At 39.7% G+C, this 15,190-nt stretch overlaps 3 protein-coding genes across 9 annotated transcripts in view; 1 reads left to right on the top strand and 2 right to left on the bottom strand.

Moving 5' to 3' along the window:
• The first annotated feature begins 1,414 nt into the window (after positions 1–1,414).
• On the top strand, positions 1,415–4,972 carry LOC133465084 (nodal homolog 2-A-like). Its single transcript, XM_061747511.1, has 3 exons — positions 1,415–1,752; positions 3,011–3,732; positions 4,475–4,972. The coding sequence occupies exons 1-3, from the start codon at positions 1,515–1,517 to the stop codon at positions 4,625–4,627; spliced, it is 1,113 nt and encodes a 370-aa protein (XP_061603495.1). The 5' UTR covers positions 1,415–1,514; the 3' UTR covers positions 4,628–4,972.
• A 980-nt stretch (positions 4,973–5,952) lies between these two features.
• LOC133465085 (eukaryotic translation initiation factor 4E-binding protein 2-like) lies at positions 5,953–11,019 on the bottom strand. Its single transcript, XM_061747512.1, has 3 exons — positions 10,760–11,019; positions 7,622–7,813; positions 5,953–7,496 (listed from the first exon to the last, which is right to left on the bottom strand). Exons 1-3 carry the CDS (start codon positions 10,893–10,895, stop codon positions 7,465–7,467), a joined length of 360 nt encoding a protein of 119 aa, XP_061603496.1. The 5' UTR covers positions 10,896–11,019; the 3' UTR covers positions 5,953–7,464.
• Positions 11,020–12,950: 1,931 nt separating this feature from the next.
• Positions 12,951–15,190, bottom strand: part of ank1b (ankyrin 1, erythrocytic b) — a 69,368-nt gene continuing 67,128 nt past the window's right edge. For all 7 annotated transcript variants that reach the window (XM_061800153.1, XM_061800147.1, XM_061800146.1 and 4 more), the window contains one exon: positions 12,951–14,762. Coding sequence is in view for 1 of the 7 variants with exons in the window: in XM_061800149.1 (XP_061656133.1) it covers positions 14,700–14,762 (63 nt within the window). In the remaining 6 variants the exon portion in view is untranslated. The remainder of the gene's footprint in view (positions 14,763–15,190) is intronic.

Here is a 15,190-nt window from a genome sequence, read left to right as displayed (position 1 = left end):
TAGCAAAATCAGGTAAACGGGTATACACATACAGAGTACGTAGATAAATAATGAAAACAGAACACAATTTCTACGTATATTCATGATGAGCCAAGTCATTTACTCAAGTAACTGATTGGTTTTAAATATCAAATGATTTAAAAGGCAGATCAAAAGAGCACGTTTGATGTCGCCTCTGTAAAAGAACTGCAAAAACCAAGAGCAATTGAAAGCAGTAGGTAAGGGGCCTATGTTGTTGTCTGCATCCCTTTCAAGATCGATTGTGCAATTTAATTCATTGACGAGAGAGCAAATGAAGTGCTCATTAATAACTCTTTGATGCTGCTGTCAATTGTAATGACGTTCTGCTGTTTTCCTGCTAACTCCCTCGTACATGTGCAGACAGAAGCTATTGACTTCTCACTTTTTCTTAAAAACCCGCTAAAATAAAATATACATTTTGAAAATGCCTTTATATGATGCACTGCAATTCTACACCTGCAAATACAAACACAATAACAAACTTGCTATACTAATTATTCTCTAGCAATTACAGAATTATTTTACAAAGCAAAAATATAAATGCATGAGTATACAATGTGCGTAGAATAAAATTTTTGCGACCATGAATCATAACATTGAAATATATTATGATTCAATGTGCCATTGTTTTTGCTTTTGCTATTGATGAGTTGTTTTGTTTTTAAACAAAAACGATTGATAATTACATTTTACAATTTTTTTTGGGTTTCATTCTGTAATATTGCCTAACATAAATGTTTCACGATTGATCAGTTGATTTTTATAAACAACAATATTTACATTTACATTTTTTACAACTTTGATACGAATATTCTTTGTATTCATTCTGTGATATTGCCTGTAATAAAGATTGCACGATTGATTGGTTGATTTTGAAAAAATGATACTCATAATTATATTTAAATCAATTTTAAGGCCATTTTCTTTGTTTTCCATTCTGTGATATTGCCAACAATAAATGTTTAGCTATTGATTAGTTCATTTTTATACAATTATTCTAAAGAAATAAAACATCATAGGGGGACAAACATTGCCCCCGCCCCCCCAAAAAAAACAAAATCTGATCATGTATTATCTGCTAATGACGTAATATTGGCCAATTGTATTTTGGCCCGAACTTGCCTATGTGTGATTAACTCCTGCAGTTGCCTGCTCATTAATCACACGGAACTCTAATCTCCTTAACTCGAATTATTGTGCGAGCTTCTTATCAAAGCATCGCTAATATACAAAACAACAATCATGCCGCCTTTGACTCGATTTCGCACCTCGGCCACTACAAAGACCTCCAAGTGGTTTCGGTGCATCATGTCACATCAAAAGTCTTATTATATCTGGAAGGAGAGAATATTTGAGCGCCGTCGTGGATCAAACACTCGGATTGTGTGTCACGACCACCTCAAAGGACATCAGGCGTGCTTTTATATAACCTCATCCCAGATGCATCATTTGGAAACTCCTGACTTCAGTGACACCACTTGGATCGTGGAATTATGACGAGACCTGTCGTGTTTCTCCTCCTGGTGGACTCGTGCCTGGCCGCGATGCCGCCCGGCTTGACAAGCAGCTCCGGACTCACCGCGCACAGGCGCAAGGCCGGAGGACTGCCTCTCTTCATGGTGCAGCTCTATCGGACCATGCTGACCGAGAACCGCGCCGGAAACAAGAGCTGGATGGAGGACAATCCCGGACTGCAGGACTCGGATTATGTGACCAGCCTTGTCGCTAAAAGTGAGTGGTCTATTTAAAAATGGTTATATTTTCAACCGACTCTGGTCTGATCAAAAAGTGCACGTTGTCAATTTTCACACTTTTCATGAAAATTTGAAATTATTCTAAATTCTAATGCATACTCGAATTGATTAAGTCATTCTAGCACATTAAAAACGCTTGGCATTGTGTTATAAAATTCAATTTTGTTATGGCTCTTTGGATTTTGTAGCATTTTGTCCATCTATCAAGCAGCAAACCTATTGAGTCTGATAGCAATTGCTTTTATTTGTTTAATAGTTTCAGCACACAATTCAAAATTTGTGGTCCTACGGAGCCCCCCTGGTGCCAAGGTATGAGAAAAATAAAAATCATTGATAATCTGTTCCCTCAGTTTAGTAAACTGTACCCTCAGTTTAGTAAACCGTACCCACAGTTTAGTAATCCGTACCCACAGTTTAGTAATCCGTACCCTCAATTTAGTAAACTGTACCCTCAATTTAGTAATCCGTTCCCTCAGTTTAGAAAATGTCTGGGGCTCCGTATACCTACGTATATCTGTCAAGTGAAGTAAATTTTATTTGTATGTTATATTGTTACTCGTGTGAATTCTGTGTATAAATTGTCATGTCGTGATATATCCTACATCCCATTTTTTCAACTGAAAGGCAATATTGCTGTAGTTCGAGGGGGTTGATCATTATATAGCAGTACTAGCAGGACTGGCTACAATTTGCCTGCGTGTTTCCTAAACACAGTACTAAACTGAGGGTACGGATTACTAAATTGAGGGTACGGATTACTAAATTGAGGGTACAGATTACTAAACTGAGGGTACAGTTTACTAAACTGAGGGTACGGATTACTAAACTGAGGGTACAGTTTACTAAATTGAGGGAACGGATTATCAATGAATTTTATTTTTCTCATACCTTGGCACCAGGGGGGCTCCGTATGGTCCAGCCCGCAGGTGTGAGATTTTTAAATGACGCAGAGGGCCAGTTTTGGCCTTGAGTTTGACACCTGTGCGCCATTACTCACTAATTCACATTCTTTACACTGATACTTTAGAGCTTGTCTCCATCCTTCATTTACTCAAAAGAGGACAAACTATTGATGTAGTACTTACCTAAAAAGAAGAAATTAAAAGACATTTTTGCACCTATAAGGGCAACCACTATGGCTGTCATGAAAATAAGTTTGACACCCCTGTCCTAGTGTTAAGTCAAATTGTTTGTTAGCTGTTGTTAGTAATGATTTCAACTTGTATGTCTTCCAGACTGTGAGCAGAGAGGTGACAGGTGGGCCATCACCTTCGACATGTCCTCCATGTCCGCCGGCGACCACATACAACAGGCAGAGCTTCGCATCCGCCTCCCGGCCTTTATTGAGTCCCCCGGAGCCTCGGTGGACGTATACCACTCGTGTTCTGACGACAGCTGCTCCGGGGTAAAGGTTTTCCTGGGTAGCCTAAGGGCTCATCACAGCTCCATGAGATCCTCCTCCTCCTCCTCCTGGAAGGTGTTCTCCATAACCCGGTTGCTCCACCGCTGGCAGCAGCAGGAACCATCCAAGCATCAGCCGGAGGACGCTGAGCGGGATCTGGAGGGAATCCAGCACCTTACAACGAACCGGGTCATGATGGTTATCTTCGCTAGGCAGAACCTCGACGGCCAGCGGATGCCCACTCTCATCCACACGGCCGTGCACTCCAAGTACGTGAGCCTGGACAGGGAGGCTGGCTCCAAGACGAAGCGCCACAGGACCAAAAGGTTCTCCCAGAAGCACCAGCGTGAAACGAGGCCCATGGCGACGCTTGCAGGCAGCGAGAAAAAGGAGGGTCCTCTGTGCAGGAAGGTGGACATGTGGGTGGACTTTAAGAAGCTGGGTTGGAGCCAGTGGATGGTCTACCCAAAACGCTATAACGCCTTCCGCTGCAATGGAGCCTGTCCCACACCTGTAGACGAGAGCTTCAAGCCTACTAACCACGCCTACATGCAGGTAAGACTCCTTTTTTCTGCTGCACTCATCCATTTTCTATAGTCGCTTGTCCTCATTGGGGTTGGGTAAGCTGGAGCCTATCCCAGTGGACTTTAGGCAAGAGGTAGAATACACCCTGGACACTTACAGCTTTTTCTGCAACAATAGATCAGTTCACACTGTTGTACACAGTGATTTTAAATTGGTGCAGTAGTAAAGTTTAGCTTTCTTTTTTTTTTTTCAACTCAGGCAACTGGTAAAGGTGAAGCCTTTTCTCACACAATAACACTTTGAAACTGTAATCAACACTAATCCATGCCTTTCATCACATCTCAATGCACTTTACTTTGGAGTCAGCCAGCCCCTCCCACAAACATCTCCAGTTGGATCAAAATGCTGCTGCTTATCTCTTAACTGCAACACATCAGAGGGAGCACATAACTCCTATTCTGGCCTCCCTCCACGTGCAGATTGTGCACTTTAGACTAGAGTTCATTTTAGGATTTTAAGAAATGGTCTGGCCTCGCTTTACCTCTCTGAGCTGCTCCATCCCAACACTCCTGCGAATTATCTTTATTTACCGGGGTGTTATTAAAAGAAATGTTACTATTTGAGTTGTCAATAGTTTCTTTGCATATCTAGAAAAGCGCGAGATAAAAATACATTATGATGATGATTATTATTATTATTAGTAGTAGACAGAGTAGTTGGGATGTGGGTGTCACCACTGTTCTAATGATTGCTTCTCTTCTTCCCTGCGCAGAGCCTGCTCAGGCTTCACCACGCGCACAAGGTGCCATGTTTGTCCTGCACGCCTACCCGCCTGGCGCCACTCTCCATGCTCTACTATGAGAACGGGAAGATGATCATGAGGTACCACCAGGACATGGTGGTGGAGGAGTGCAGCTGCCACTGACCAAAGTCAAGAACGCGTCGGCGGCATTTGTACAGAATCATAGACTCTCGAAATGATATCGGTACTCTGTATTATAGATTTAGGTGGCTTACATTGTGCCAGTGCCAAATGACACTAAACAAAAAGCACAGCAATGTCACTGACTGAAGCACTAAAGTTGATTTTAATGCATGAAATCTACATTTCGTCTTTTAAATGCTACTGTAATTGATGTGTTAATGCTTTAACTTTATCGAGATGTTTGGGTCACATTGAGCCATTTGTATGTTTACACTCTACAGTAAAATAAATTATTTCTTATTTCCAATAAAGTGTGTATACGTCATTGTTCAGTTCTAGCAACATTAATTAAAATGCTAATCAACAGTGCAGAGGTAAACATCACATTGATGAGAGTACAGAAGTCAATATAATTCAAGCCTTTTAAGGAAATATTTGCATATTTAATTTAGAAAAGACAAGCATTATGTATTTTCTCCACCATTTGAAACAGTTTCCAGGTGTCTTAACATGTCTAACAGGTTGAGCTTTTGTCAAAATACCCCAAAGATCTATAATTACATCACATCCTATCACTTGTCTTGCTGAAACCAACCCATTTTGACTGCTGGGCCAGTGGAGAATCTGGATTTTGTTACCGTGACAACCTGCGGTGAAGCCTTTGTTGACGATAGCGATGCGCCCAGGCAGTCCTAAACCCTGATGTTCCCTCCACCATGCTTCACAGTTAGAATGAGGTTTTGGTGGTGGTGTGCTGTGCTTTTTTTGTTCTCCCTTAGAATGAGGTTTTGGTGGTGGTGTGCTGTGCTTTTTTGTTCTCCCTAAACAGCATTGTGAATTCCTTCCAAACAACTCAACTTACATCCAGGCATACAATAGTTTGACAGTAGTCTTGTGGAACATCCAGGGGCTCTTTTGAACATTTTTAGGCTGTAGGAATGTAGCAAAACAGCAGTGGCTTGCTCCGTGGTGTCCTCAAGGACATCCGTTCTTTTTTTATGTTTGGCTTGTTATATATTTGTCAAAAAAGGTGTTCTGATATGCCAAAGATTTCGGAAAGTCTTTAGCCGAAATTCTAGGATCATTCAGCACTGTGCCCATGCAGTCGTGTTTACACGACCGCTACTCTTGGGGAAAGCAACAATCCTGAACTTTCTCCATTTATAGACAATCTGTCTTATCATGGGACTGATAAACAAGGCTTTTAGGGATTCTTTTGTGATCGGAAGTTAAAAATTCTTAGTTGCAAGCACTCTGAGCGTACTTTTGTGCCCAGCATGGGTCACATCATGCAATGCTTGAGAATTGAAAACTTGAAACTGGTGTGTGGTTTTTTTACATGGCAGGGTAGCTTTAATCAACACCTTCAATCTCATCACATTGATTGACTCTAGGGTGGCTGACGACTGACTCCGATTAGCTCTATGCTATTCTCATTAGATTCGCAGAGCCTATCCCAGGTAACTTTGGGTGAATCGCAAGAAACATATAGGTAAATAATTATTAACAACTCACATTCACGAATATGGACAATTTAGAGTTTTCAACTATGAGGCAGACATGCTAACTACTAAATCACTATGTTGCCCCCCCCCCCCAAAAAAAAACAATTGTTCATGCGGTATTAGTTTGTCTGTAGTTTAGATGAAGACCCGTTGACATTTAATAACAAATTTATGTAGAAATCCAAGTAATTCCAAAGGGTTCAAGTACTTTTTCTTGCAACTGGATAAACTTCATCCAGTGTATACTGCTGTACAATAAACAAAAAAAAAATACACTATTAATTTTATCATGCAAAAAAAAAAAAAAAATAATATTTTTTAAAAAAAAAGCAAAGGTAGTGAAGTAACAGTATAATATGTATATGGGTCGTTTTCATATTATTTGATTAATAACGGAAAAGTCATTCCACAGAATTTCATTTTGAAAAATAAATTTTACTGATATGAGTATTTGAAGTCTAGGCACTGAAAAGGCAATTGTTTCTAAGAAACAAATTTTTCATCAGTAATATTTTTCACTGTTAATACCAAACCGTTATGTGTCCCAAATGAAATTTCACGATTTCTGAAGATGCTAATTATATTTTTGTATATACAGGATTTCCCCCCTATTGCTTAATGTGCCTTTTCCAAGATAACCAACAAAAATGCATCTTAGTGTCCGAATTTAAGAGTTCCTTCTATGAACTTCAACATGCGGCGTTTGAAGGGAAACACAATTTAAATCGTTGTCATCGTTTATTTTCCCATGCAAGTTTAAGAAATCTTGTTGTTCAGATTACATTTGCATAGGACTGCCATGAAACAAGTGTATTTATTTCTTGATTGTCTATACTACGTTACTCTTATGGCGTAAATTATTGAATCATCAATGACTTCAAGCATGGCCGTTTTGGCATGAAATACATTTATTTACACACAAAAACCAAGGCAGTATTAAAAAAATAATAATAAAAAATAAAAAAAATTAAAAATAAAAATTATATTTTATTATTTGTGTATTTCCCATTATTAATCAAATTATATGAACATGACCCATAACAATCACAACACACCATAAAGTAATATTCCCCCTGAACATTATAAATCCTGTTGAATTACAAAAAAGTAATACGTTAAGTTAAAACCGATTTTACCAACAACCAAAATGCTACAACGTATCCAATCAACGAATGCAACTATTTGAGGCACATGAATAATTCCAGTAAAATACAATTTCCCCGTAAGGAACCCAATTTTATAATCCACAGCATAATTGTTTTAATTGAACTTTAAATATCTACCCTAACAACACAACTACCGTGAAGATGCTGGGAATTGTTCTAATCCTCTTCAAATGTCCATGTCAAACAGGGCATCGTCTCCTATGGGGGAAAAAAGAGTGGCTTAACAAAAAAAACCCAACATAATTACAGACTTCACATGTATGCAAGTGTTGTATACTGGTGCATCTCAGTAAATTAGAATCAAACAGTGAAACAATGTTTACCTGCACCCTCTGTGTGTTGGCTGCGCTTAGGGTGACCGCCCTCACTCGCTCCCGGCTGGTTGGACTCGGTGGACGATTCCCGTTTGAGTGGCCTGGTGACTCCCGGGATGTCAGGGAGCTTCGGAGGCGTCCGAGCCAGAGGAGAGGTACGACACTGAAGCAGGAACTTCCTGTCGTAGATGATTCGAGTTCCTGCAGACCCAAGAGGGAAAGAGGTACTAAATACTAGTACTATTTAGTTTACTGTGACCCCTTAGTGATTGGTTTCATTTTGCCTTAATTACAACCCCAAGGTTGAACCCACTCTGCTTCCGCTGGGTAATGTCCAATTTTAATTTCAAAACAATTCATTGACAGATTTGCACATTTTCATCTTAGTTAAGAAGCGGGAATCATTAAGCTATTAGCTACATATTTGCATTAGCATCTGCTTGGTAGAATGCATTTGTGTGTTTAATTGATATGTAATTAACTGTTATGCTCATACAGGACTCATCACTGGCAATCTTCTGTGAGGATTTCTCCAAAAAGCCAAAGAAAAAAACACATGCCCATTGAGTACATCCTAAAATGCTCACTGAGCTGAAGTATTTTTGATATTATTCTAAAGAAAGGTTTTCATTTGTTATTTTTTTATTGATTTTTTTTTTTTTTTTTAAAGACTCACGTATACATCACTTACAGCTAACTGGTGTGTCCACTTCGTATGAAGATGACTTGAGAATGTGTCGTTATGGCCGCACGTGTATTTACAGGTATATACAGTATATATGTGTGCTAATGTGTGTAATGCTTGTGTCTGGAAGAGTATATGTATAGAGGTTGTATGTGTTTCACTTAATGTCCATGACAAATTTCCCCGAAGGGCCAATAAAACGTATCCTGATCCTGGCTCGGAGTCCTTGGGGCTTGTTGACTTTTTTTTTTTTTTCAAGTTTATTACCCGGGTCCTCAGAACTGTGAGGCTGACGCTCTTACCAATTGTCCACCGTGCCACAATAGCAACTGCTTGGTAAAATACATTTGATTTGTGTATTCAATTGACATTTATTTAACTGCTTTGTTCATACAGGTCTAATCATTGGCACCCTTCTGTGTAGGCATCAAAAAACAAAAGCGAAAAAGCAAAATACACAATTGCACAAGATTACAAGATGCTACCTGGCAGGATCCAAAAGTTTTCATTTGATGACTCCTCAGTACAAAGTGACATTCACCTATGAGGTTTGTCTTGAGAGTACATGCCTATACTTGAATGACCTATTTTCTGGCACACTGACACATATAGACTGGGCCAGGTGTGTGTGTTTGTGTTTTATCAGTGTGAATGTGTCCCACCTGCCACATTTACACAACACAGTATCCATCACCACCGACATATGGACAAGGCGTCAACTTTCTCACTGTCACAGAGGGAAAATATTCTTTATATTTCACTTGTTCTACCACAATGCAAATTTAGGAGGCAAACAGCCACTCAACACGCAACAACATGTATTTTTGAATTGATACCTAAAAAAATTGTTATCTTTTTGAAGAAAGATTTTGTGTTTCAGCTCTTGTTTTGGATATCTTTATGTACATTGTACACGTGGTCATAATATTTTCGAGCACATGTTGAACAGACTGCAAAGGAGTGAATAACAAAACGCTGTTGATCATTAACATGGGGACATGACAGGACCGTGAATGAAGCCTATAGATCAGTGTCCTACGGCAGGAACGTTGGGTTAAGAACATTTGTGATTGTTTACAACAATTTCCCAGAAGTTTTCTCTTCTTTAAGAATCCCATGGCGAACTGGATCAAATGATTTCTTTTGTTTTTAGATTATTATTATTTTTTTTTTATTCGATTAGCTTTCAGTCAATAAATCATTTCAGAAATCCAACCGAGCATAAAGCCAACCGAAAAGATTATGTGACTTTGTAGGGGTGGGACAAACTATTCACATTGCGAAACAGTAAACCCCTGCATATTCACATATTTTTTGGGGTGAATCTATGCTCCGTTAGTCATGGGAAATCTATTAGTTGTTTTTGTACATGTGCCGAAGCAATAAAAGTATTGCTTTGCTGCCACCTTGTGGCATCTTGGTGCCAAACCACTATGTTGAAGTGACGAGCTTCAATTAGACAAACGTTGGGCTTTGCTGGGATCGTGTAGCATCTACAGGCAATTATAAAGCTTTTTAGGGGGTATTTTTTTATCCGTCGTGACACAGTATACATAAGCCAACATCAGATATTAAATGACAAATTTGAACACTTTCAAGTCTCTAAAAGACTATTGTGACAAACATCTCATGAAAACGGAGTAATAACCCTTTTTTTATTTAAAGCAATTGTTATTGTTTTAATCTTAATAGATGGTTTTGAAAACACATCACAATGCCTGATCTATCATGATGCCTACTCCCCACCTGCTTTCTTTTGCAACGGGCTATTCCATCTTCTTACTGCGCATGAGCAGCCTTGATTCAGAAGGGTAACAATTACCAAAACAAACTCGTTGGCGTGCTGTGAGGAAAATGAAGCAGCGTTACCCCAGAGGAGGGGAGAAGAGGAGAAGGCAAGAAGAAACAGTTTTGATCAAAACTGCCAAAAGTTTCAGTGTGCGTAACTGACAACAGCAAGAGCCAGACGCTCTTACGAGAAGCAGTAGCACTGTTGTCAGTGTCAGTCGAGGATGACGCAATAGAAAGTGGCGCGTGACACGAGTGACGCTATTCATTGCGAAGATGTAAGTGTGAAAGCAGTCAAAATGGTAAATTATATTCCAATGTTGATTTATGTTCTTATCAATTACAGTAAAAATGTTTAGATGGTTCGCTTGTTAGATAATTAATAGTTTATCTAGATCAGGAAATAGGCATTTTCTTTAGTTTTATTTTTAGTTTTTTAAAGTGGATAATAAACATTAAGATTTAAAATCTTTGCAGTACACGCATCTGGAGGACCGCATAAGTGGTGTTTTTTTTTATTTTTATTTTTTTTACCTTGGGCCCCCAAACGTTAAACAGGAGTAGTATTACAAGTCTAATTCTACATCACCCCTCACCCCTTAAAGCCCATATTATGTTGCACTTTTCAGAAAAATAAATCACTAAAGACCCAGTTTGACCCACGGTCGAGTTACCTCCAGGCGTGGTGCTGAACACGGTCCCTCCGGGGGTCGTGGAGTATTCGTGGGGCATGTGGGCAGCCTCCAGGACGGCGAGCCGCCTCACGGGCGGTATATCGCGGCTCCCACTCGTCTGACCTGCCGCTGACATCTCTCAACTTGGAGGTGGCTGCGTTGTCGGTAAAGTAACGAGAATGTCCGAAGTTGCTTGAAATGAGGGCTCCTCTTGCCTCCACGTGCTACCACCGAATCCAAAACAACCCAGAAAACCCTCCTTCGCGAGCACGTGAAGCGGCGGGCTGTGATTGGCTGAAAGCAGGGGGGCGTCAGAGATTCCGGAAGTTTTTTTTGTCTCAGTGTGGAAGCAGAACGACGAGTCAAACTTTGAAACCTTTTACAGAAATACACTGATAAAGCTGTTAACTACTGTACGATTGTACGGAATAGTATATACACAAACGTATTTCTTCTCACGGTTTACATTTTTCCTTATATTTATGGCGGCCTCGATTAAGTTTTTCATATTTAGTGTAATTGTGATTTTACTACTGCGTTAGACTAGGACGGCTCCTGTTGTCGTAGACAAGAACAACCACCACCAAACAATAGATTATACAAATACATATGCATCACATTAAATTAAAGGTGGTTTTGCAGTCCAATTGAAAAAGAGAAACCACACAGTTATGTTCTTCAAAATAATAATGCTGATTATAGCTTAACAGCTAACGAAAACCAGCATTTGCCATATCAAGAAATTAAGACAAAAATGATTTTTAATATAGAAATTATGAATTAACCTAGTATTTTGTGTTTAATACATTTGTGTATTGAAGACAGACTGTCATTTCATGAACTGAAATACAGAAATACACTTTTCTAGAATATTGATATTTGCACCTGTACATAAAAAATATGTACCTTGGGAAACATTTAGGACTCATGAAAAAATGTATGTCACATCTTTGTTTATTAAGTCTTGTAAATGGTTTCAGCTGGTGTACAGGGTAAGATGATCTATACATATTTTTTTTAGTCAGAATGGTTCTGATTAAAAGGCTTGTATACATTTTTTATCTGGACCAATAGAAAAAGAAAAAAAGTGGTCAAAGCTACAAAGCCTCTACATCCCCCATCAAGTGGGCATCGGCTAACGAGATAATGCTAAAAGAACATCCAGAACAACTCTATGAGGGTGCATAGCATTCTAATGAAATATACTTTGTCATATATTTTTTTGTACACATTTTCATAAAAACATCATTTTTTTTGTGCATGGGTGCAGTTGCATTCCTTAGGATAGAGTAATATGATATTGCGTTTACATTGTCATGTATCCATTCTAAAGGAGTATAGGTGAGATCTATTCTTCTTCTCGACAGTTAAAATGTTACAATACTCTTTAAAATACACCATTGGGCATTACGCTACCTTTTCCATGGGCATGCCTGCTTGGAAACTCTTTTGTGTATTCTCACACACAAAAAGCATCACATTTCACCTATAACCCTGACCCAAAAAAAAAAAAAACTTTAAAAATGGACAAAATAGTCATTCGCCCATAACCAATTAACATTCTCACACAATCATCATCTCACAGAATAGAACCCAGCACAAAATAAAAACACTTAATATTTTCTGAAATAACTAAAAACCTGAGTGGCGTGTTACCAGTGGAAAATGTGATATGTGGCAAATATAGTGCATGCACTGGCCATGTAAAAATGTGTGATATGCAAAGTAATGTGCTCATTTGTTCAATCAGTCTCACCTGTTCAGGCTACAGTAGCACTTACAGTACTTATGGGACACATAGTTTGTGTCATGTTCAGTGCATGTCTGCTACAGTGATATGACAACATCAGGTTGCTGCATAAAAAAAAAAGTATTCTGAGAGGCAAATAAGTTTACAAAGACATGTTTAGGGCAGGGATGGAGAACGCATGACCCTTCAACCACAAGCTGCCCGCCGGAGCACTTGATACGGCCCACCGTGCAATTCTAAAAACAAATTAAAGCTGAAAGCAGCAATGAATGGGCCCCTTGCCATGCTCATTAAACTTTGACACCATGCTCCAACAACAACAAAAAAAGCTTCCCCATTTAGTATCACCCATCTGTTTAGGATACCTGCTTCCAATTGTTGCTCATTTGGACAAATGCCCTTGAGTTGGTCATACAGTTTGAGCTCTAGAAATCACCCCCCCCCCCCCCCCCCCCCCCCCCCAAAAAAGGCTGTCTTCCAGTTTAATTTCAGGGATTGGTCCTTCAGATAGACATTTCCACCAAATTTCATGTCAATCAGTTACACCGGGGAGCACAATTTTTATTTATCTTTTTAAATTTCCAAGCCCCTATTTCATGTAATCAAAATCAAATGATCGACCTCCTGTTCAATTTTGGGCATGGGTTCTATTTACTTTTTTTTTTTTATACATCTTGTTATGATAGACAAGTCTACCAAATTTCGTGTTGCTCTGTGAAATTGGTGACGGGGTCTAATTTTTACACAGAATTAGTCCCCCAAATGGCTGCTTAAAACACATATATATATATATAATATATATTATATACTGCAAAATAACACTGCTTGATATCCTATAAATGCTGTAAAACACAGACACAAATCTCTTTCAGGCTTCTGCAGTCCCACATTGATAACACACTGGTCTGATCCTACGTCAGCGTTTCCTCGCTGATTCATTCACATCAAGGTCGATTTAGGACGTGGGATCCCGTGTTATCCAGGAAGTGAAAAAGAAAAAAGAAAAAGCCAATGTGTATGTCTACAGAACTTCCTAGGGACGCTCGTCACGCGTGTTTTGGATTTTATTGCTGTGGCAAGTTCACACGATCTTACACCCTGACCAGTCCGTAATCATCTTGACTGCGTGTGCTTTAGTTTGTGACGACACGTGACGAGTCGGGGGTCGGTGAAAGTGACGACAATCACAGTGCTGTCTGCACAATCACGTAGTAGCACAATACTGTACTGGACTTATTAAAATTTTTTTACACTGTAAATCACTACATCCTGCAGCCAACTTGATCGTTTGAAACATTGGATGAAAAGAAGTGCGTGTGAGTATTCTGCATATCAAGTGAGGCTACTGGCTTTGGGTAGATGATGTCGGCTACCAGAACAAAGGAAGAAGGTAGAAAAAGGGGTAGCAGAGTGGACAGAATTATGCTCTGCGTTATGAAGGGGGATCCCTTCCAAAGAAAAATGTTCCAGCTCTTAAGAAACTAAGTTTAGCGTTTTTAGTATTTTTTAAAACAACAACAACAAGGGGAGGCCAATTCAGCACACAAGGACAGGACACTCAAAACCAGTGCTGACATCACAGGGCCCTTCCGCCAATCAGGGGCCAGAGCTTAGCGCCCGGTCAGAAGCATTGAAAGGCATGCGGCAGAGAAGACACACACACATACACACAGCGACACACGTCCACGTAGCAGAAAGTGCATATTTACGACAAGCGCGCACACAACAAAAAGGGTCCACCGAAAGAAGCATTGGCAGGCTCAGCAGAGGCCGTTCTTTTGGGTGTGGGGGGATTACTCCATTTTTGGGGAGCTGCAGTGTTACTGGAGCCAACCTGTTGGCATTTGAGTCTTTAAAAGGGCACTGGACCCAAGCGTGCCCTCTAGCTTGCGCTCTCTTCAGTTCGTAGATAATGACAGTTCAAAAGGTCTAAGTCATGCACCAGCAGTCATCATGCAGTTACAGTTCACAGGAAGCACTTTTTGTCGTCTTAGTTCAGTGACATATGCTGTTTTTTTTTTTTTGGATTGTTTTGTAGAAAAAATGGTCATGCTTTAGTTTTAGTGATACTTTACAAATGTTATAAAACTACAAGTTGAGGTCTTCAACACTTTTTTTTCCCCTCAGGAGTTGTGTCACATGTGGAGGGTAATTCCATGTTTGTCATTTTGGTAGTATCTGTCCCGTCGCTCACTTTCCTTTGCGTTCTGGATGTGGTCTTGTGGAGGAAGCTTTGGCAGTGGCTCTCTTGTCCTAGAAGACACAATGATACAGAATTAAGATTTCGTTCCCCACAAAATACAGTGGTACCTTGACTTACGAGTGCCTCAGTTTATGAGCTTTCCGAGTTTGGAGCTGCTTGAGTGAAGTGGGGAAGAGAAAAAAAAAAAAAAAAAAGCTACTGTCGCCCATGCACTTTCACCCGTTTACTGAATGGGACAAATAGTCAAACGCACAAATACAAAATGAAAACACTCACAAGGACTGCAGTAGGCCAAAATTCACCTCCCAGACACACTGACGTAACGCCCAAGTTGGGCCAACCCGACTACAGCTCCTGACATCACTCACTAGGCCACGCCCCTTAACTTATTCAACCAACCCCATATTGCCAGCTGTTTTAGAGCATTTTGACTCATCTTTCAAGACCCACTGAATATTGTGTTCTTTGACAATATAAG

The sequence above is a fragment of the Phyllopteryx taeniolatus genome, chromosome 15 (assembly GCF_024500385.1).
Source record: "Phyllopteryx taeniolatus isolate TA_2022b chromosome 15, UOR_Ptae_1.2, whole genome shotgun sequence".
Taxonomy (NCBI): domain Eukaryota; kingdom Metazoa; phylum Chordata; class Actinopteri; order Syngnathiformes; family Syngnathidae; genus Phyllopteryx; species Phyllopteryx taeniolatus.
The sequence above is the reverse complement of the archived record's forward strand: the minus strand, read 5'-3'. Positions and strand labels throughout refer to the sequence as shown.